At 51.7% G+C, this 21208-nt stretch overlaps 9 protein-coding genes across 9 annotated transcripts; 5 read left to right on the plus strand and 4 right to left on the minus strand.

Annotated features, from left to right (window-relative positions):
- Positions 1–1006: 1006 nt before the first annotated feature.
- On the plus strand, positions 1007–1452 carry J4E82_005000 (uncharacterized protein; the record flags this gene model as incomplete). The annotated part of the gene is made up of 2 exons (XM_051731271.1): positions 1007–1210; positions 1300–1452. The coding sequence occupies 2 exons, from the start codon at positions 1007–1009 to the stop codon at positions 1450–1452; spliced, it is 357 nt and encodes a 118-aa protein (XP_051588952.1).
- A 1055-nt stretch (positions 1453–2507) lies between these two features.
- Positions 2508–6380, minus strand: J4E82_005001 (uncharacterized protein; the record flags this gene model as incomplete). The annotated part of the gene is made up of 1 exon (XM_051731272.1): positions 2508–6380. One exon carries the CDS (start codon positions 6378–6380, stop codon positions 2508–2510), a length of 3873 nt encoding a protein of 1290 aa, XP_051588953.1.
- A 1211-nt stretch (positions 6381–7591) lies between these two features.
- Positions 7592–9419, plus strand: J4E82_005002 (uncharacterized protein; the record flags this gene model as incomplete). Its single annotated transcript, XM_051731273.1, has 2 exons — positions 7592–7869; positions 8291–9419. The coding sequence occupies 2 exons, from the start codon at positions 7592–7594 to the stop codon at positions 9417–9419; spliced, it is 1407 nt and encodes a 468-aa protein (XP_051588954.1).
- A 591-nt stretch (positions 9420–10010) lies between these two features.
- On the minus strand, positions 10011–10721 carry RPL35 (60S ribosomal protein L35; the record flags this gene model as incomplete). The annotated part of the gene is made up of 4 exons (XM_051731274.1): positions 10011–10152; positions 10205–10357; positions 10415–10479; positions 10695–10721. The coding sequence occupies 4 exons, from the start codon at positions 10719–10721 to the stop codon at positions 10011–10013; spliced, it is 387 nt and encodes a 128-aa protein (XP_051588955.1).
- Positions 10722–10971: 250 nt separating this feature from the next.
- On the plus strand, positions 10972–11722 carry J4E82_005004 (uncharacterized protein; the record flags this gene model as incomplete). The annotated part of the gene is made up of 2 exons (XM_051731275.1): positions 10972–11034; positions 11105–11722. 2 exons carry the CDS (start codon positions 10972–10974, stop codon positions 11720–11722), a joined length of 681 nt encoding a protein of 226 aa, XP_051588956.1.
- Positions 11723–11939: 217 nt separating this feature from the next.
- J4E82_005005 (uncharacterized protein) lies at positions 11940–12890 on the minus strand (the record flags this gene model as incomplete). The annotated part of the gene is made up of 1 exon (XM_051731276.1): positions 11940–12890. The coding sequence occupies one exon, from the start codon at positions 12888–12890 to the stop codon at positions 11940–11942; it is 951 nt and encodes a 316-aa protein (XP_051588957.1).
- Positions 12891–13277: 387 nt separating this feature from the next.
- Positions 13278–15614, plus strand: J4E82_005006 (uncharacterized protein; the record flags this gene model as incomplete). The annotated part of the gene is made up of 1 exon (XM_051731277.1): positions 13278–15614. The coding sequence occupies one exon, from the start codon at positions 13278–13280 to the stop codon at positions 15612–15614; it is 2337 nt and encodes a 778-aa protein (XP_051588958.1).
- Positions 15615–15692: 78 nt separating this feature from the next.
- Positions 15693–17825, minus strand: J4E82_005007 (uncharacterized protein; the record flags this gene model as incomplete). Its single annotated transcript, XM_051731278.1, has 3 exons — positions 15693–17052; positions 17106–17421; positions 17483–17825. The coding sequence occupies 3 exons, from the start codon at positions 17823–17825 to the stop codon at positions 15693–15695; spliced, it is 2019 nt and encodes a 672-aa protein (XP_051588959.1).
- Positions 17826–19066: 1241 nt separating this feature from the next.
- J4E82_005008 (uncharacterized protein) lies at positions 19067–21076 on the plus strand (the record flags this gene model as incomplete). Its single annotated transcript, XM_051731279.1, has 4 exons — positions 19067–19252; positions 19301–19515; positions 19563–20184; positions 20612–21076. 4 exons carry the CDS (start codon positions 19067–19069, stop codon positions 21074–21076), a joined length of 1488 nt encoding a protein of 495 aa, XP_051588960.1.
- Between the last annotated feature and the right edge of the window lie 132 nt (positions 21077–21208).

The following is a 21208-nucleotide window of genomic DNA, read 5'->3' on the forward strand; positions in this document are numbered from 1 at the left end:
AGTCACTGGTGCGCCCAAAGAAAACATCGGATTTGTAGTCCAGAAGTCGTCGTCGTCTCCAAAAGCTGAATCGCGATCGCAATCTGCACAGTTATTAGCCATTTTTGCGTGCTTTGAGAGTTTCAGAGCGTGTGTTCCTGACGATATCGAAAAGTCAAGGCGGAGGCCATCACGGTTCTCAGACGTGGGAAAGCACGATGGCGTAATCAGAATGCCAGGTAAGGTGCGAGGGGTGAGTGAAAAGAAAAACATACAATCAATCATGCCTTTGAGGGGTCTACCCTGACAACTCTACAACATCAACCACGAGTGAAAGGAACGAACTGGCTGAGAAGGTGAATGTATGCGCTTGAGAAGAGTGAATGGAGCCTAACCAAATGCGTAAAAGCGTATGTCCAACTCCTGCTCCCTGATTGGCCTTTCGCTCCAAGTCACGGCTGTCATGTGTATCGTCCTTGTTCCGAATCCTGGCGTCCCCGGATACAGACAACAAGGCTATGAATGACTGCGAGGCGTTGTTGTTAATGTCTGGTAGTATTCCGACTTGTATCGGCGTACGTGCGGCCACTCATACACCGGCGTCGTTGTGTGCAATCGGCCAAAGAAGCCTCCATCCACGGGATACGGAAGAACTCATTGCGCTACCGCTCTAGTGTACCCACCTACGGAGTGCTTGACGTTTGTGGTCATCGTCATGTGTAGCCGTCACAAACGCGACGGGATTGTAGAGAAGATATCAGAGAAGCTAAAAAGCTGCAGTGTTTGACGCACAGTTGCACCCTGCCTGAAGATGCCGTAGCCGGTATCCGAGAGACGGGTACTTGGCGCCAATCCCACGCGTCGCAATGCACCTTCCCCGCCACGAGGCTGACGTCTTGTCCGCACCCTTCCCTTGCACTTTGAACCTGGACCCTACCTCCGCACAGCCACAGTAGCTATCACTACAACCGTCGTCACCAAACTTCCTTCGTCCCAACTTCCTACAGCTTCAGCTCCAGAGCTACAGATGGGTAATCTCTGCGGCAAACAGTCAAAAGACAACTTCGCAGGCAATGGGCGCACACTTGAATCTGCGCCTACGCCTGCGACCAGAGCATCTATTCCGAACAACGTTGCACCACCAAAGCCAAAGGTCGGTGGACCTCCACGAACGCTAGGAGATAGCAACAGGCAAGATGATCCGAAAGCTGCGGCTGCGGCTGCTGCAGAGGTACGTACCTATAACCTTCACATCTGACGGAGCAAGAGCAAAGAAAGGGCCGCGCGACTCTTGACCACAATCGCTGACATAGCTCTCAGGCCCGCGCGAACAAGGCTTCATCAGGCGACCTCCAGAAGAAGCTCGATGCACAGAAGCGCCAAACGAACAACCAGACTCTGCAGCAAGCCGCCAACGAGAACCGCCTAGCACGAGAAGCTGACCAAGCGACTGAGACGAGAAACTACAACTGAGCAGTTGAATGAGGAAAGGGAGCGTATAATAGGCGAGAAGCGAGAGGAGGGTCTTTGTATATACCAGCACGCGTTACATTTTCACGATTCACGACATTGATGACCATCCATGAGGTGGTTCATCATGCATGAGCATGGCGTTGGGGGAGTAAGCCTTGCTTAGACTTTATTGTTACCTAGCAGTAGTCTGCGATAATAGCGTAACATGCATTTTTTCGAGCATTCGCTCCGATCAGACACTGAACCATGTCTTTTATATCGATTCTACTTTCAACGTGCCGTGTTTGGTTGTCAGAGTCGAGAATCATTCGAGTATCCCTCTATCAAATGTTACAGAATATGCCTATGGACAGGTAATACTGCTTCCAGACAATCTCTCGTCGCATTCGAGAAGACTTATAAACGTTCACGAATTCCATAAATCACAGAGCGACCGAACAACTTTATTATTACAGTTTCACTTCGCTTCATTTCTAACGCAAACATGTGACCGTTCCGTCTGACTACTTATCTACCTAAATGATACTGAAATACCGCGCCGCCCACCAGAATCCGAACCTTTGTCTAGAGAGGAGATGGTATAATCCAGGGTATTGTACAGCGAAACCATATTTAACGACCGCGCAGATGCAATGACCACCAGAGATAACACCATGCCATGACGAGATGCAGTACGAGAGATGATCGCCCCACATCCCAACCAACCAACTTCCAGACCAGGCAGCCCAACTGAGCCTAACCACCTGCCATTACACAGACGCCAGACCCACCCAGCCTACCAGCTCCATCGCTGATTGCGGGATATCGTTTCGTTTCGCTGGAAGAAAGGAGACCCTAGATAAAAACGCCGTCGCTGAAAAACGTAGAAGCGACTTTAGGGATAAAATATTGATGCCCAGCCACGCCACTAGAAGTATTACCCTCCAGGCGGCGCGGGGGCTGTTTTGAGAAATTCTTTTTGTTCGGCCGTCGCAGTAAATCGAGTAAAAAAGTGTACGATCGAAATGCCAAAAGGCAGTAAATCTGAGAATAGAAGAGAAGCTGAGGTTGATCGCTCAAGCAGCGACCTCAGTAGCGGGTGCACGACCACCACCAACAAGCTCGAGGATCTTGCCAGCGACGGCAGCAGGGTAGCCACGAGACAGACCCTCGTTGACAACTGTCACAGCAGCTGCGCGGTCCTCGACGGCCATGTAGGCACGAGTCATGGCCTCGTAAGTGCTGGGCTCACGCCTGCTCTCGGAGACAGATTCGTAGATGGTCTTAGCCTTCTCTATATTGTGAGCAAGAGCCCATCCATGGATGAGAGAGTTGGCAATGTAAGGAGTAATCTCAACGCCACGAGCACGCATGTCGCGGAGAACATCCTCAGTATCAGCAATCTGATGGTTGGCAACCATGGCCTCGAAGAGTGCTTGGTAGAGGCAGGCCTGAGGACGAACACGGCTGTCGGCAAGGACAGTGTCGAAAAGACGACGGGCACCCTCCATGTCGTGCATGACGCAACCCTTGGCATGTATCAACGAGGAATAGTGGACAGCTTCTGGGACAGCACCGGCGGCCTTGACTTGCTCAAGAACCTTCTCGGCAGCCTCCATATCGACAGGCTCAAGCGTAGCGTAGGTATCAATGAGAAGCTTGTACGTGTGGGTGGTAGGCTCGATGCGCTTAGCACGCATACGCTCGTAATAGCTGAGGACCTTGCTGCGATCACGCTTGGTCGTCAAGAAGAACTGCATCATGCTGTGGTAAGGAGCAGGACGGGGCTTGTAGTTGGGCATGCTCTCCATCTCTTCAAACAATTCCTCAGCGAACTTCTCGTCACTGACACGGCAAAGAGCGTTGACAATGGTGCCGTAGGTAACAGAAGTAGGGCGGATGCCGAGGTTGCGCATCTCTGAGAAATAGAAGAGGCAGTCGTCGATGCGTCGTGCCTTTCCGAGTTTGCCAATGAGAGCATTGTACAAGAAGGAAGAAGGCTCAACACCCTCAGACTTAGCACGAAGGAAGATTTTGACTGCCTCGGTCGCCTCATCGAAAGTCTTAGTGGACTCCTTGAGCGTAGTGATGTAGAGACCAAAGGTGTTGGCAGTCGGGGCGGCACCCATCTCAAGCAGATCCTGGTGGTATCTCCCTGCGAGATCACGCTGGTTGCAAGTAAGGCAAGCAGCGACCATAGCGTCCAAGATGGTAACCCAGCCGTATCGCACAATGCGGTACTGAGGCAGGAGAGGGACATCCTGTTTGGCAAGGTTTAGGATATCATGAGCCAGAGTCAGGCGGTCTTCTTTAGCAGCGGCAGTGATGAGCTTAGCATATGTGAAGAACCGAGGGTGGCGGCCAGCTCGGCGCATGTTCCTGAACTTCATCAAAGCCTCGTTGAGGTGAGACGATGATCGTCCATGGGTCTTCTCCAGTAGTTCAGTGATGGCAACGGAGCCCTTGTTGTCGGTAGATGCAGCGTAAGGGTCATATTGATCCTCGAAAGTGGGAGCTGCAGGGGCAATCGGGGCTTGAACAGGATAGGCAGCGAAGGGTGCTGGGGAGTACAAGGCATCCGGAGCGGGATGCTTGTAGGCGTACCATCGATGCTGGAGATCGCCCCTGTCGAGCTTGGTAAGCACTTGTTCAACAAGACCAGAAGTGGTTTTGTTGACCGGCGTGCCAGTTGCAGCGATGACTTCGAGAAGATGGGCAAATCGTGCAACGTGAGCAACATCGACTTCGGCCTCCTGGAGTAGAATTCCAGATTGAACTTGCATTAGGAGCGTGATGTCGTCGAAGTTGAGTTGAACAACGGCCTCAGGTCCCATTCCAGCAAGTAGGTGGTGAGCAACTGGGGTGACTAGGCCGCCGTTTTCAATCATCGTCCACATCAGTTCCATGCTAGCCCGCGGCGGAAGGAAGATACCACGCTTCATCATGAACTGACCCATAACCTCGATAGCCTCGTCAATGTGCTCTACGATCTCCATCTTAGCTTGTGTAGAGCCAGACTGAGAGTCCCGTATGCGAGCGAACATTTGACGACCTTGACGGAGACCACGCTCCGCATGTCCACTGCCGATCAACGCGATGCTGTGCATGGCAGTAGGCTCAATGAAGTCAGCCTTGGTAGGAGAGAGCTCGAGCATTCTCCAGAACACCTCTGCAGCTTCAATGTTTCCAGTGCGAATGTGCATTGCACCCATCGCCATGGCTGGTCGTGACAGGTCGACCTCGGCTTCAAGATCGTCGAAAGCCTGAGTAGCAATCTCGACTGAATCGCGATCAGCAGCCTTGATGCAGATAGCAGCCATAGCGATCTGGCGGGCTTGCGGGCTGAGGTGCTCGACTGCATGTACATAGGCCTGATCAAAAGAACCGTTCTTTAACCATTCAGGAAGGAAACCCTTGAGGCCAACAATGTCGCGAACAGAGGTGACATCTTCTGGAGAAGAAAGTGCACTCTCGATCTTGGACAGGAACTTCTCAGCTCCCTCAGCGCGGCCACAGACAGTGTAAGCCTTCACAAGAGCTGCGTAAACGTCGTTGTCCTTCCTAGTGATTTCAATCTCACCATTGTCGTTTGAGATTGCCAGGGCCTTGTATTCGTCGTAGCACTCGACTGCACTCTTCAGATCACCAGATTTACCAAAAGCCTGGATCATTGGAACAAACATGTCGGCGGCCGGGGTTACGCTGTGAGATTCCATGTGGGAGTAGATCCGAACCATGTCCTCTACACGATCACTTTCCGCGCAAGCGGTGACGAGCAATCGGTAGGTCTTCTCAGAGAACGTTCGGTTTGCCTCTACATGGACAGCGGCATCGAACAGCTTGATAGCGACTGAGAGCGACCCATCTTCGGCCAAGATAGCATAATCGGTCTCGTGAGATTGGAGCATGAAGCTGCCCTCCTCTTCCATACCACCATATCGTAGTCGCCTGTCCTCAAAGCTCTGCCTCTGAGACACAACTTCCAGAGAACGAACGGAAAGGAGTTCAATCAGAGTGGTGTAAGTAGCGGTGTCAGGAACAACCCGTCGGCGCAGCATATCCGAGTAGACGTCCAAAGCCTTGGGGACCACCTGATGCTGAGCACGGGGAAGGTGGATTGCAGCGGATAGCAAAGCGTTGTATGCAGTGGCTGATGGCTTAACATCTGAGCGAAGCATAGCCTCGAAGACAGCGGGTACTTCGGCATAATTGCGGTTGATGGCCAGCTTCTGCAGTTGTACGGTGTACTCATCATGCGCTTCAATCGGGCTGGTGGCGATGGTTGATTCGGTACGGCTCAAAATCGTCGAATTCACAAGAGTGTCCGCGACGGTTGCGGGAGACTCTGATCTTGACTCTTCAATCGGCGAAAGTTCTTCCTGAATGGCCTGCACAACTTCGTTATCGGCCTTGTGTCTTGCCACCTCTTGTGCGATGGCCTCATCCACTTGTGCCAGCGCAATTCTCTCCGCCTCTTCACCACCAACAGCCTTTTTGAAATCCTCCACTTGGCTAGTACTGTATGCGCGGTTGACACCGGCATGAACCGGAACCGGTTCTGCCACTTCTTCAATCGCAACACTGCTCTCCTTGGCCTCAGCTGCGGCCTTGGAGGAGGCCGGGTCCCATTCGATGAGCTTGCGGAACTGGAACTGCGACCACTCCTTGTCCTCGGTCTTTTGCTGGTGTTTCTGCCATGCTGTGTAGTATGCGGCTAGACCCGAGTCCTGGTGGTCGTGTTGTCCGGCGGCGAGCGCCTTGAGCGCGCTCGTGGTAGACGATGTTGAGGTAAAGGCATGTTGATTCTTGAGTCCTTTGCGGAAGCGGTCGTGTTGAAGGGAGGCGAGGGGATTGTTCTGGCTAACACCAGCAACTACTGATTGAGCATAACCGTGAGTAAAGCCCTTGGCAAGACTCTGGCGCGCGAGATGGAAACTCTTAAACACCATTTAGGAATTTGAGGAGCCCTCCAGATGGAAAGGGTGAGACTGTTGGTAGTTAGCACACGTTCTCCCAGCGTGATTTGACGATCGCGATGCTTCAGGCGACTCGGATATCGGCCCGCGACCAATTTTGATGTTAGGCAACAACTTTGTGGCTCGCGTGCACGAAACACGATGGTAGAAGCGATTGTTGATAGTCGAAGCGGAGGACACCTACTATTCTCGAGATCCCTACGCGTCGGTGCAGGTTCATTTGACGATGACCGTCAAACAAACGCGCTTTACGGGTGTAAGGAATGCGTGTGGTGGGGAATTTCGAGGGTGGTTAGGAAACCTTGTGTTATTGCCCCAAGTCCAATCGGATACTTGGAAGAAGTCGCAATTGTATTACAAGGAGAAGGGGAATATGACTGAGAAAAAGCAAGGCACGCTGCGGCCTGGAGAGAGATATTGTCAGCCTCGAAGGCAAGTTGGTTAGCGGGAGTCAAAAGGAAGCTTCGAGCGCATAGTTTCGTAGTCGTCATGAATGGTAGGACCGATGCGATGGACGCTAAATTGCCGAAAAATTATCGCGCTGCGCTGAACCGCGTTTAGGCAAGCGTTCACACGCGCGCAGCCCGGGCGACGTGTCCTGCCGGAGAGGAAGCAAACACCCCGAGCTCGCGATCCAATGGGCGACTCTCGCTTTCTCTCGCAGCCCTGGAAACGTCGGTACCGGTACGATTCTGACACCGTGCCGTCCAGGACGCCCATCGAAGGCCGGATGAGTCAGACAGAACGACGAGAAGAACACGGCTGCACCCCGCATGGATCTGGCCTGCTGCAGGTTTTGACTAGCAGCTGATGGCTTAAATCCGCAGGTCCGGTCCCAGAGGATCAATTGGCGTGCCCGACGGAGGCGAAAGCTGCATGTGAATTGCGGCGCAGTGTATCTGCGCACGTGATTGACTTATCATCGTGATGTCCATCATAATTCTGGCTGTGGTTGGTGTCCTGGAAGAAACGGTGTATAGATTGCAGCTGCAAGAAGTTCGTGGCAGAAGCTCAGCGACCCACAGCGCCTGCAGTTCTTAGTTACGCTGCACACCCCCGCAGGACCACCATCCTCAGCTCCCTCCAACCAACATTGCGCGAATATTGCTGCCTGCTATCAAATTATCAATCCAACTAATCCAGGTTCCGCTACATCCTATCCCACCAACTGCTCCACTTCCAGCATGTCCTCATCGGACGCGCCGTTGAGCCCGAAGGCCGTTTCTTGTCCGGCAAAGGTACTAGTTGCGGGTGGCTACCTCGTACTTGACCGGGAATATACAGGCCTGGTATTCGGTTTAGACGCGAGGATTCACACCGTTGTCGAACCTATCAAAACGAGATCCGGTGTGACGATCAATGAGATCCTTGTGACAAGTCCTCAGTTCCGTGAGGCAATCTGGGAGTATGGATACCGGTCGCAGAGTGAAGATGGAGGCATCACAATCACACAATTGAGCGTGTAAGTGCATCCCTCACTTCATCAGACATATTCTTCAAGCGTGTTGTCACTTTGTTTCATTGGCTCTCTTTTCTTTTCTTTTTTCTCGGCATATCCTCAACATGCCTCCTTGCATCTCTACCTAATTGGGCAATGCGCTTTTCATGAGCCTGCAACCACATCCTCTGTCAATAGCTGTTGCCGGACAAGGCTACAATCATGACTGTGCCTGCGATTACAGGCGCCTGTATCAATACTCGACTGAAGCTTTGGTCGTGTGCCCTTTTTCTACTTCAATCGTGCTCTGGCGTCTTCTGATTCACTTTCTCTGTTGCATCACTATGCAAAACTGTCTACTGCTATAGTAGATACCACCCGGTGATGGCCATCGAAATAATCCTCTTCAATCCGGTAGATAAGAAACGACTAACCACTATCTTAGCGGCCATGAGCAATCTATCGCCAGATCCCGCAACCCATTCATAGAAACCGCTCTGACATACGCATTAACATATATCCACGCCCTCCTCCCAAAGACTCTCATCCAACCCTCCAGCATCCGCATTCTAGCTGATCAAGCTTATTACTCCAACCCAGGCGTCACCCGTAGCTCCAACCAAATCTCCCAGCCGCACAAAGTTTCTCGTTTCCAGGACTTCAACGTGAGCTTGAAGGAGGCGCATAAGACGGGATTGGGAAGTAGCGCAGCACTGGTCACAAGTTTTACGGCAGCAGTACTAGGATTCTACCTTCCAAAAGACCTGTTCGACGTACGAACAGAAAAGGGCCAAACTATCCTCCACAATCTTGCTCAAGCCTCTCACTCGCATGCTCAAGGCAAAGTCGGAAGCGGTTTTGACATCGCCTCTGCCGTCTTCGGATCATGCCTATACAAGCGTTTCTCGCCGTCCCTCCTGGGTAACCTACCTCAGCCTAGCAGTCCGGGTTTCGCAACACAGTTGCGTTCCTTAGTCGAAGGGCCGACATGGGACACTGAGATACAGAAAGCTGCTATTAAGATGCCCGAGGGTCTGCGACTGGTCATGTGCGACGTCGATTGCGGAAGTGAAACACCGGGTATGGTCAAAAAAGTCCTCGCCTGGAGAGCACAGAAACCAGAAGAAGCGGAGAAGATCTGGAAAGAGCTACAACGCGGCAATGAGGCCCTAGCTGCTGAGCTTACGCGTCTGGCGACAGAGGTACAAGGCGACAATGCATCGAAACATGACACCCTGAGGAAGATCATCGATGGCAACCGCGCTTTGATTCGCGACATGGGCGAGAAGTCAGGTGTGCCTATTGAGCCGCCTCAGCAAACACGTCTGCTAGACTATTGCTCGAAACTGGACGGTGTTGTTGGCGGCGTCGTACCCGGCGCTGGTGGTTTCGATGCTATTGTCTTACTTGTGGAGGACAAAGAGGCCATCATCGAATCGCTCAAGACTTCTCTTGCGGAGTACAAAGACCCAGAGGCAATTGGCAGGGTCGGTGTTATAGGTGTAAGGGAAGAAATGGTGGGCGTTAAAGAGGAAGAGCTGAGTCTGTACAAGGAGTGGGAGGCAGCTTCTTGAAGAGTACAAGAGTGTGGAGAGGTCTTGTGTCGTATGAGAAGGTGTTGTGATTGAGATTGTTGGCTGATGAATGTGGTTGATATGTATGTCTGACAGGCGAGCATTGTCCTCTTAGTTTAAGCGCAAAAGTTCTGTCAATAGAGGTATCGCATATATCCACCAATACGGCAAAGACTAAATGCATAGCCAGCGCATTAGAAAAACAGTAACCTAGCGCTAGCAAAATTGGTCAATTCGTAAGGGCTACATTACCCAGGTTGCATGCTTTCAGTAGGTCATAATTCGTACTTCAGGCGCATCGGACGTTGCTCATGGAATCGTGGAAACAAGGTAGATTCCTTTCACAAATCATGAGGTATCATTCCGTGCTTGTCTGAACTTTTTATTCATAGATCTTGACATGGACGCCAACCCATTTCCGTTAAAGATCGCCCTGTCCGTCCATTCCCATCTGCTATCCCACCTTCCTGGCCCCGTTGGAGTATGGTACTAAGGGTACACTGGTGAGTCGCTAGCTGGAAAAGCCCCGGCAATGCAATGCTTCATGAGAGACAAAGGAAGAAAAGAGGAAACACCTTCACGAAAGCACGCTTATGCCTTGACGGCGTACTTTCGCTGGGGGAAGTGTGTGTTCCTCTTCTTCTGCTTCTCAGTGACGAGCGAAGCCTCGTGCTTGGTGAGTCTTCGGCGGATGGCGCGGGTCTGCTTGGGGCGGAGGTCAAGAGGAGTGTACCTAGGCAATGTTAGAAACTTGTCCTGGAGCTTCCAAGTCGGCCTAAACGCACTTCTTGCCCTTGTAGAAGAGCCTGAGCTGAGCCCTCTGGTTGGCGTTGATGACAGTAAGGACCTTGGCGATTCCCTTGCGGACGTCATGAATGCGGGTGAGCTTGGTGTTGGAGCCACCGGTGACCTTGGCGGTCCTGAGCTGGATCAACTCCCTTTACATCCGTCAGCATTCCGTCTTCCCTGCCAGTGTTCCGTGTTCGGCGACATACGACTTGAGGTCGGTGAGCTGGGACGCGAGCTCATCCTTGGACTTGTTCCACAGCTGGGCGGTCTTCTGCGGTGGTTGTGAGCACGAAATCGGACAGTGGTGTTTGCGCGAGCGAGGGTGTACGTACGACCTTGGGAGTAGACTGGAGGCATCAAGTCAGCACATGTTCTCTCAATCGTGAAATCTCAAATCCTGCGCAGCACCACTAGCGGAGGGTGCAACAGCCTGACCCCTCCACTGTCGGCGGTCCAGGACTGCGCGACGCATTTCTCGTGCTGAACAGATAATTGAGAGCATAGACATACCATTTTGACTGTGTGTTAGTAGGACCGGGTGATGTGGATGGGGTCTCGCGTGTCGTCAACGAAATACTTTTGGTGTTGTCCACAGGTCGAATTCGACTGTGGCCGCTAAACTATTCGCACTATCCCTACGATGGACTAGCGCCTTGGCCGTGCATTGCGTAGCCCGCGCCAGGGCAGGTGCGACCCTCATCATGCCAGAAGTCCAAGGTCCATTGTTGCCGCCTCTGCCTGTAAAGATACCATACTGCTCGAAATGTCTTCTACTGGAGGTGGATGGGCGCAACTGCGTCAGCAAGCGCGCACTCTTGAACAACAAGTGGGTTTTATTCACTGCTGCGAAAGACTTGGTCGGCTTTCGCTGCATCCCTGCTAACAAGGCATGGTAGACAGAGACGCTGTTCCACACATACTCGCAGTTCGGTTCGACGCCAAACATCCCCGCAAAGCCCTCAGAAGAAGAGTTGCGCGTCGAGACTAGGCTACAGGAGATTCTTGAGCAAAGAGATGGACTTGTCGGCCAGCTGTCACGGCTCCTCGACTCCGAATCGGCACACGGCTCCTCGGCTGTGAAGCAGAACAATCTTGCCAGACATCGCGAAGTACTTTCAGATCACCGTCGCGAGCTCGCGCGCTTAAAGGCCACCCTCAATGATGCCCGTAATCGAGCAAACCTCCTCTCCAATGTACGATCGGACATCGATGCATACCGGTCTGCGAACCCAGAGCAGGCGGAGGCTGACTACATGCTTGACGAGAGAAATCGCATCGACAACTCGCACAACGTGGCCGACTCGGTTCTCAGCCAGGCATACGCTGTGCAAGAGAACTTCAGCCTGCAAAGGGAAACGTTGACAAGCATCAACCGGAGAATCGTGGGCGCAGCAAGTCAAGTGCCAGGCATCAACAGTTTAATTGGAAGGATTGGGACAAAGAAGCGCAGAGACGGCATCATACTGGGTAGCTTCATCGCGTTCTGCTTCTTGATGCTGCTATGGTTCAGGTAGGCTGGAGTTGCACATCTTCATTTTGGGCGTTCAAGCGGGCTGGATATCCTCATGACTTTCATTAGCATGCTATGCGCAAGGCGTCTTGGGCCTGTATGATTACAGTTATGTTTCCAGAGATTTCGGGTATCGTGGGAATTGGAGTCTTCCGTATGCTGTACAAGATATCGTTACATGTCGTCATTATACCTCCCCAATATAGGCGTTGCAGAAAGCACTATCGGGCTTCAGAGACCATCTTCGCAAAACCCCGGTTCATGTCCTCCATCTCTGTCCCTTCCGCGTCCCCGCTACCCGCCCATCGAATCTTGCAGTCTTGGTCTACGAGATAGACATAGCCGACTCTGCCGTTTAATAACCCGATAGTCTCCCTTATCCTCTCACTAACACCTCTCTTTACAATAAAGTACTTTCCCCAATCCTCCTTTGCTTTAGAGGCCTTCAAGCGCCACTGGAACAAAGATATGATCATTGCTTTCATGCTGTTCTCTTCGATATTGATATCCACCATCTGCGCAACGCCCGGGTTTTGTGCAAGAATATCGTGCAGCCCAGCATTCGTTTGCTTTCCTGTGAATGTGTCCACCTGGCGTACTCCCCAATCTGAACTAAACACATTCACAACACTAATCTTGCCGTTGAGCACGTCTGTAGTGTCCTTGTCCTTTCCCTCCAGTGTATCTCCGTGAAAGTTGGGAAAGTACAGCGCAGCATCTTTCTTGAAGATTCTCGGGTTTGCCATGAATGTCTTTCCTGATCTGTACTTGCGGATATTCTTAAAGTCACGGAAGTAGTTCGTGCCCCACTTCTCCACAAGGTCTTTGCGCTTCTCGAGGTTCCGTTGCGACATACTCATGCCGGAGTAATCTTTTTTGGTCTTGGGGTTGCTAGTGTTTTCGCCCGGTTGCGGAGGTCTGCTGAAACCGATGGGGCGGCCGAGAGGCTTCGGGATGAATATGTCTTCATCTTTGGGGTCGGGAGCGGGTGAGCCCGGGGTGGGCTTGGGAGCTGTTTCTTGCTGGCGCAGAGTATGTATCGAGGTGAATGGTCGAGTGGATGGTTGCCTTGCAATTGAGGATATTGCAAGTCGACCCTGACACCTTACGCAGATCGACGAGACATCAAGGAACGTGCGTCGCAATGGCGTTATTATCCGTGGTTGCAGCATTTTGGATGGGGAATATCTGTGTCCCGCCAAACTCGAGAAATGACGAGAGCAAGCCTCGAGCTAGTATCAATGCGGCCAAAGTGCCACGTGCTTTCGCGTCAACTGACATCCCTGTACGCGCTGCTGCCTCGGTCATATTCCACGACTCTTTCACCTGCATATTGCCAGGTAACCGCAAGTATGACGAACGGTGCCTGCGATCAATATACAGGGTTCTATATTGGGCAAATAGGTCTTCGCAGTTGTCGCTCTTGACCACCTCGCACCCATCACGCTCAACATTGAACGACTTCAAATGGAGCCGTGCCGTTGTCACTAACGACCCAGATTGAGTCAACATCACTGTAGTCGCAAAGACTCGACCACTGAACTACAGAATCCTCTACAATGCCAGACTCCGAGCTTGCAGCCAAGGAAGCCTACTTCAAAGAACACGAACTCATGGATACGTCCAACGATGCACAAGACACCCTGGACAACAGCGCGAATAAGCTCGAACAAGCACTAAGAGAATCGAGATCCACAAGACCCACATCCCTCACAAGACAAACAAGTAGCTTTCTTGGACTGACACCAAGAGAGGCGTTCGAGGCGCATACAAGGAAACTACGCGAGACAGAGCGACAGGCGGGCCATAAGCCGATGCGCTCACCTACGGCGCCCGAATCAGAACGTATCAGAGGCTCCCCAGCCACGAAACCACGCGGTAGGACAACGGCAACATCTGCTGGTCCTAAAATCAAGCTAAGAAGGGTATTGTCCTTACCTGAGACAGCTGACATAGATCTTACACCGTTCTACATTCGAGTAGGTGATGTTCCCCGAGAGTGCGGGAACAAGAGGAACCCTAAACCAGCGATCAACATTCAGCTGGATCCTGAGTACAAACAATATCTCAAGGGCAAAGTCGTATATTTCTACCCACCGAACGACGATATTCTCACAACTCGGAGACGTCGTATACACAAAGTAATACAACTTGGAGCCGCTTGGGTCAAAACATGGAGAGAAGACATCACACACGTCATCGTGGATGATGACCAGTACACATACATGAGCTTGTTGAAACATTTGAACATGCCAGGACTCCCCAAGGATATTGTACTAGTCAAGTACGAACCATATGTGCCGGAGTGTATACAATTCCGAGGGCTCCAAGACCCGAGCTGGCCACGGTTTGCTCCAAAAGGCGCGCCCAATAGCAGAAGACTCAAACAGCCGGCGCTGCAATCAAATGCTTCGGCCGCTTCGCAGACGCCGCTACAGGTCAAATCGTCAACACGACAGACGACTGCATGCTTGCAGAATACTGATTCACGCCCAGAAAAAGAAGATGTCCCTGCTACCCAGATCATTGCAGATACAGCTCCAACTGGCTCTTTGGACGAAACTGTTAGAGATAGTTTTGTCATGCTATCTTCGAGCCCCAAGAAAGCTACGCAACCAAAGGCTATCGATAAGTTCGACGATGATCTTTCTCGGGCTATAGTAGAAGCCAAAGCCACAGCACACTTGCCGCTGGAGGAGGACGAGGATGCAGAGTCTCCAGCAGCAAGCGGCATCGAGGATGTGGAGGACTCAGATACAGACGAAGAGCCCGTGGCAACGACTCCCAAACTACCGAATAAGTTTAATTTCATCTCGAAAGCATCAGCCCTACGTGAAAAGAAGCCCTTCAACCAAAACGTATTCCAGTGTATGGATCCGGGTGCTCAAGGCTATACGTCCCTGAATCCAAATGCCCGAACCATTGAGATCTTGGACCAGATGTGCAAATACTACGAGCAGATGCAGGACACATGGCGGCCGATAAGCTACCGCGAGTGCATAACTACATTGAAGAAGCAGACTACCAAGATCACCACTGCGAAACAAGCTGCAGCACTTCCTGGTATTGGTTTGCGACTGGCCGACAAGATTGAAGAGATTGTGCTCACCGATCGTCTTCGCAGACTGGAAAGTACTCAAGATGACCCTCTAGATTCAGTTCTCCGATTGTTTCTTGGTGTCTATGACGCTGGACTTGTTCAGGCTAATAAATGGATCCAAGCGGGTTATCGTACGCTCGACGATCTTCGAATCAAAGTGAAGCTTACCGAGAGCAACAAAGTCGGCGTAGAGCATTACGATCACTTCAACTCCAGGATACCACGCGCTGAGGTGGAAGCACACGGCGCCATCCTCGTCAAAGAATTGCAGAAGATCGATACCAAATTCAAAGCTACCATTATGGGTAGCTATCGCCGAGGCGCAAAAGACTCGGGCGATATCGATGTGATACTTACAAAACCCGGTACTTCGCTTGCCGCCATGCGGACAACGATATTCGAAGTCCTAGTCCCTCGTCTCTACAAGATTGGATTTTTGAAAGCATCCCTAGCGACTTCTCGATCCAACGACCCTACGGGGTCAAAGTGGCATGGAGCTTCTTGTCTCCCGACCTCAGAGGTCTGGCGCAGGATGGACTTTCTCCTTGTACCGGAAGAAGAAATGGGAGCTGCGCTGATATACTTCACTGGCAATGACATTTTCAATCGCAGCATCCGACTGTTGGCACGCAAGAAGAATATGAGGTTGAATCAAAGGGGGTTGTACAAGGACGTTCATCGAGGGAGAAGGGGTGAGAAGCTGAACGAGGGTGTCTTAGTAGAGGCTAGGAGTGAGAAAAAGATTTTCGAGGTGCTAGGTGTACCTTGGAGGGAGCCGCATGAGCGAATCTGCTAGGACTAGTAAGAGTAGTGACTGAGAGTCGTTCAAAAAGGCCTAGTAGGAGATAAAATACAGTCTATGTCTATCAATATCTTACACCGAGCTATCGATAGCCGCATACTGTTTCTTATTTGACGCTGTCGTGCTTGCATTGCCCTCTTGTAAATCTCCTCTTCCCTTCGCCGCCTCATCTGAGATATTGACATCCAGATCTTGCTTCTGCTCCGCAACTCTTCCAGTGCAGAGTGCGAGCATGTAAAAGTCATACAAGACTTTGCCCATCTCCGCTGGGCGTGCCGGTTCTCCTTCTTTGCCCTTCGTTGCCGATTTTCCGATCCACACATTGCCCAGAAAGCAGGACGCAACAATGGCTGCGGCAACAAAAGGCAACACGGAGATCAAAGACCACATCACTGCCTTGGCAGCCGCATTCTGTACTTCTGTCTTGACTGCTGCAGGAAGACTGTTCAAGAGCTCGAGGCTCGGTGGGCCAGTGGCAGGTAACGAGATACCGTTCCCAGGGTTGATTCTCGTCAGAAAAGTGGAAAGCTTGTTTGAAAAGACCGATCCCATCATTGCAATACCAACTGTCTCCCCCAGAGGCACCATGAAGGAAAGCAGCGATTGCATGCTGGCAATACGCGTTGACCAGATACCTGCTGCGTGAAGGGCAATGGGCATGAAGCGTAATCCTGTTCCTGCGCCTGATACAGCGAGGAACACTTTCACCAGTGTGATGTGGCGGATGGATATCGAGTAGGTGAGGAGTGCGAGACCGACCCCTTCAACAATGGAACCGATGAGCAAAGGAGAGAATGTTTGTCTTGGCCAACGGTTACATAGCATGGCTGCAACGTAGACACCTACACCTAGGCCAGGCGTATAGTAGAGGAGCTGTACACCGGCTTGACTGGATGAGTACCCCTCGGCAAGCTGCCAGTAGTAGGACAGGAAGTAGAAAGCGGAGACCATGGAGATACCAGCAGAGAAGTTGATGATCATAAGCAGCGTTGTGTCCTTCTTGCGGAAGAGTGTGGAGGGAATCATGGGAACTTGACGAGGAAAGAATCTGGCCATGGCCCGGCCAGGGCCTAGGAAGTACTCGTAGATGAAGAAAGCAATGCACAGGACAATGCCGACGATGAGAGAGACAATGACCGGGACCGAGCTCCAGGAATACTGTGTTCCGCCCCATTGTATGGCGAGGATTACGCAGCCTACTCCAAAGATGAACATGATTAGGCCGGGCCAGTCGATGATGGCGAGACCGGAGATATAGCCCAAACGGCGCGATTCGCCTGGTGCGGTTATGGCACGTCCTTGAGCGAGCTCCTTGCGCATGACGAAGAAGATGATGACCATGGCAATCACTGCGACGCCGATTGGGAGGACGAATATGTATCGCCAACTCGCATCTGCAAGGTAGCCACCGATGACTGGGCCGACAGCATAACTAGTTCAACATGATCAGTACAAGTTCCTCAGTCGAATCGAGTGAGAACTTACCTGCATCCCATGATCAATGATAGGACTGAGGTACTTCTCGAATTCTCCGCCAGTGTTGATCCGTCAGACACAATGACACGACTCAAACTCACGATGCCAGCAGCGCCTAAGCCTTGCAACGCACGGCCCGCAAGCAACATGCTCCAAGACTGGGCGGTAGCACAGATCACACTCCCTATCATGATCCAAAACATCTCGAACTGAAGCGCGAAGTGGCGACCGTAGATATCAGCTAGTTGTCCTGATGCAGGAATAAATGTGGTGAATGTGAGCGTGTAAGCTGCTACAATCCAGTTGAAGCTTCCGGACAGCTGGTCTGAGGACGTATGTTAGCACATAGGTATTTGAGGCTGAAGGGACGGACTGGAACGACGTACCGAAGTGAGATGATATAAGTGGAATAGCCGGAGCAACGATAGTCACGTCCATCGCAGCCAGGAAATTGGGTAACACAAGTCCTAGCATCAACTTCAACTGCCGCGTCCTTCTTCGGCGAGCTTCTATCTTTTGCTGTGCTGCCTCTTCAGGTGTAAGGAAGTTGATGTGGCTTCCTGTTGAGTCTTGAGATAGCCCATGGCTATGTCTATTCGGGTAACCTTGAAGCTCTTGTCCTGAGGCAGGCTCAGGTACTAGGTGGGAGTCATCTGTAGTTGGGATGGCCTTTTTGGCTTCGCGTTCCCTAAGCTTTCTCCGGACAAGTTTGAAGAAATATATCGCCATGTTTGAGAATCGGAAAAAGACAGCGGAAAGACGAGTGCAGAGAAAATGAAAGCGGGTGATTTGAGTTCCTCCATCGTTCCAGACAGTGACGCCTTATATCTTGTGCTGTATTTGCAGATGCGGACAGCTCACCCAAATAGGACGATGCACAGCCAAGGGACATGTGTGGCTATGAATTGAATTCAAGGGTGTTGAAAGCCTCGTGTAGCTAATCTAGTGCACACTGTGGGCCTTACACGGGATCTTAGCCATGAATGCTCTGGGTGTGACCAAGCGTTGAGAGAGATTCGACTATTCCTAGTTGGGTCACCCTCGCGGACCAATCGCAGCATTTCTTGCAGATGGACTCTTATTGCCGGTCCTGGGCTGAGTCGCGATTGGTACAAAACACAGCCTCGTTGGACGCCTGTTAGGCGCACGCAGCAGGTGTCACCCGTCGCACGATGAGCTTAAGCAAATTTGACAATGGTCAAGCTTTCCCAAGCTTTCGCTAACAGCATTCCACTCCTATTCGTTTAGCTCATATCTGCTGGCACTTGGTCTTTGTGATAGTAATTGGAACTTCTGAACTTTTATCATCTTCTTAGAGCATTGCGAGATCTCGTAGTAGAGCCGTTGATCTCGTTGCGCGCTTGCCAGGTCAAACATCGTGAAGACGTACCTGTGCCCGAAAACTCGAATTGTTTTCAGTTGATCATCGACTGCGAGCTTAAGAAATGCAAGATTTGAGAGTAGTCTTGATCGCCAAGGCTGTCGAAGATGTTTTTGTGACTCCGTATAAATCAACGTTCGAAGACTCCTGGCAAGTTGCCTCGGATCGGAAGTGGTGGAGTTAATTCATACGTGTTGCGGAACCTCTTGGGAAACTACCAAGAAATGTAAGGTTTATATAGATCTTAACGGCTTTGGCAAGGAACTTAATGATGGTGGAACGGATCTGGCACACCACTGAGGGTAGGGTGCGTGACGACAATGTGTGTGCGCCTTCGAACCACTGTTCAGATTACTACAAGGGATCTAGAAGAAAGATAGAGCTTTCTGTGTCCCAGTAGTTACATGTAGATGATCGTAAGTTTCACGGGTTGTAAGGTTGATGATGGCGATGCCTGGGTGGGTCTCAGCCTATGATAGATCTGTGGACGCTTGGCCATGCATGACGCAACATCAATCGATCTCGGGAAGGGTCACCATCTCGAGCCACACCTCCGTGCCGCCCTACACCAAGTCCAACACGTCCAAGCATGAGACCCGTTATAGCGGTTCCAGCTACTGCTGCGCTCGTATACAGAGCGTACTCGCGAAAGTCACTGACCCCAATCGGACTTCTTGCAGCGTTCGCGACAGCAGTTGTACACGCGTTACATCCGTGGAGTGTATTCTTTGCTCTTCTTGCAGTCTTCTTCTTGGCTGGCAGTACCGTAACGAAGGTATACTTTTTCGAAGAGTCCTGCAGAAGACGTCTAACACAAGGACAGGTCAAGCATGATATCAAAGCGAAATTGACACAGTCAGCGACAGGTGCATCTGGTGGAGAAGGCACTCGCAACCATGTTCAAGTTATTGCGAACTCCGGCGTAGCCTCGGTGCTAATATTGCTGCACCTCTGGCAGCTAAGGAAAGAAGGGAGATATGGTGACCAGGGTCTATGTTGGCATAGAGGCAGCGACGCGCTGGTGATAGGTATCGTAGCGTAAGCGAATGCCCTCCATGTTCCCGCATATTGCTAACATACTCTAGTAACTACGCCGCAGTCGCCGCAGACACTTTCTCCTCTGAACTCGGTATCCTATCAAAATCGAAGCCACGTCTTATAACAGCTCCGTGGCGCATCGTCCCGCCTGGTACAAATGGAGGGGTGACAGCGACTGGACTTGGTGCTGGGCTGCTCGGAGCTTTCATACTCTCAGCCACATCTACACTCCTTGTGCCCTTCTGCAAAGACTGGAGCTTCTCGCAGAAGACTGCATATACACTTGCTTTGACAGCTGCCGGTTTTGGTGGAACACTTCTCGACTCGCTCCTCGGTGCTCTTGTCCAAGCTAGCGTCATCGACGTGCATTCAGGCAAGGTTGTAGAAGGTGAGGGAGGCAGACGAGTTCTTGTACGCAGCAGTAACCCGCTCCACCTCTCGAAAGTGGGTCAGATACAAAGTAAGGTCAGCAGTCGTTCGGAAGGCTTGAATGGCACTGCGAAGACAAGCGGCGTGGACACTGCAGCGTCGGTCAAGGCATCGGGGACAATGCTGAAGGCTGGAGCGAGCGGCAATACAGTCGTGGACCCGCAGCATGAGAGTCGGAAAATCGAGGTTGGGAGCGATCTGCTAGACAATAATGCTGTCAACATCCTCATGGCGGCTATGGTCAGTGTAGGAGCTATGATAGCTGCTTGCGTAATCTGGGACCTGCCCCTGGGCAGCATGGTCGGAATGTAGCTGCTTGAAGCTGAAAGCAATCAAAAGGGAAACACCACCTGTGCTAGATAGTTCGCTCTCATTGCGATGCGGTCAAGTTCGGGGATTGACCATCTACTCGTATGCCAAGACCACGCTAGTGGGCGCGTCACTAGCAGCCTGGAGTGAGCTCCCATCCATCGATAACAACAATTCGACATCCCGCCTTCGAACGTCAACAATACTCCAGCATATCAAGACGAGTATCCGACGTCCAGTCGCCGTATCAATCAACTCAAAACCACTCCACGTACTCTCAGCGCCACATTCATCAAGATGGTAAGCTGCCAGCACCATAGCGCCCGTGTACATTGACATATCCTAACATGCACCCCAGTCCCTCCGCTTCGTCCCTAACAAGGCGCACCCCACGCAAACCGCTCTCGAGACTTCGGCACCCTCTGCTCCCGGTGTCCACGACACGCTGCGATCTCGCCTCGCCCAGACTTCCATAGCACCTACCGCATCGTCGTCGTCGACAGCACCCGTCGCTCTTCAGTCTGCCCACCCACTCGAGGCTCGTCTTACCCAATGGCGAGACACCCAAGATCGCCTGAAGATGGAAATGCTGAGGCGACAGTTTGGCATTGCAGAGCCAGTGCGTAGGGGTATGGAGCTCAAGATCGCTGAGGCAGGCGAGTGGAGGCCGGCAACCCTGGGCGGAAGCAGTGGCGTTCACCGGGACATTCTGCAGGGACGAGATTGTGAAATTGGCTGGGAGGATGTGTTCACAGGCAGCGAGCTACGTGAGGTGCCAGACTTCCACACGGAGATTGAGCACAAGATGAAGATGAACTGGTAGTCTCGTACTCGTGTGATGCTTGAGCAGTAGCATGGAGGATATTCCACATGCACACAAGCGACAGTTCAACTCGCAGTACGGACAGCTCACGACATGGACATGCCATGGTGGTGCAGGACCGAAACATGAATG

Source organism: Alternaria postmessia (assembly GCF_024291825.1).
Source record: "Alternaria postmessia strain BMP 2775 chromosome Unknown scaffold_25, whole genome shotgun sequence".
Lineage (NCBI taxonomy): Eukaryota > Fungi > Ascomycota > Dothideomycetes > Pleosporales > Pleosporaceae > Alternaria > Alternaria postmessia.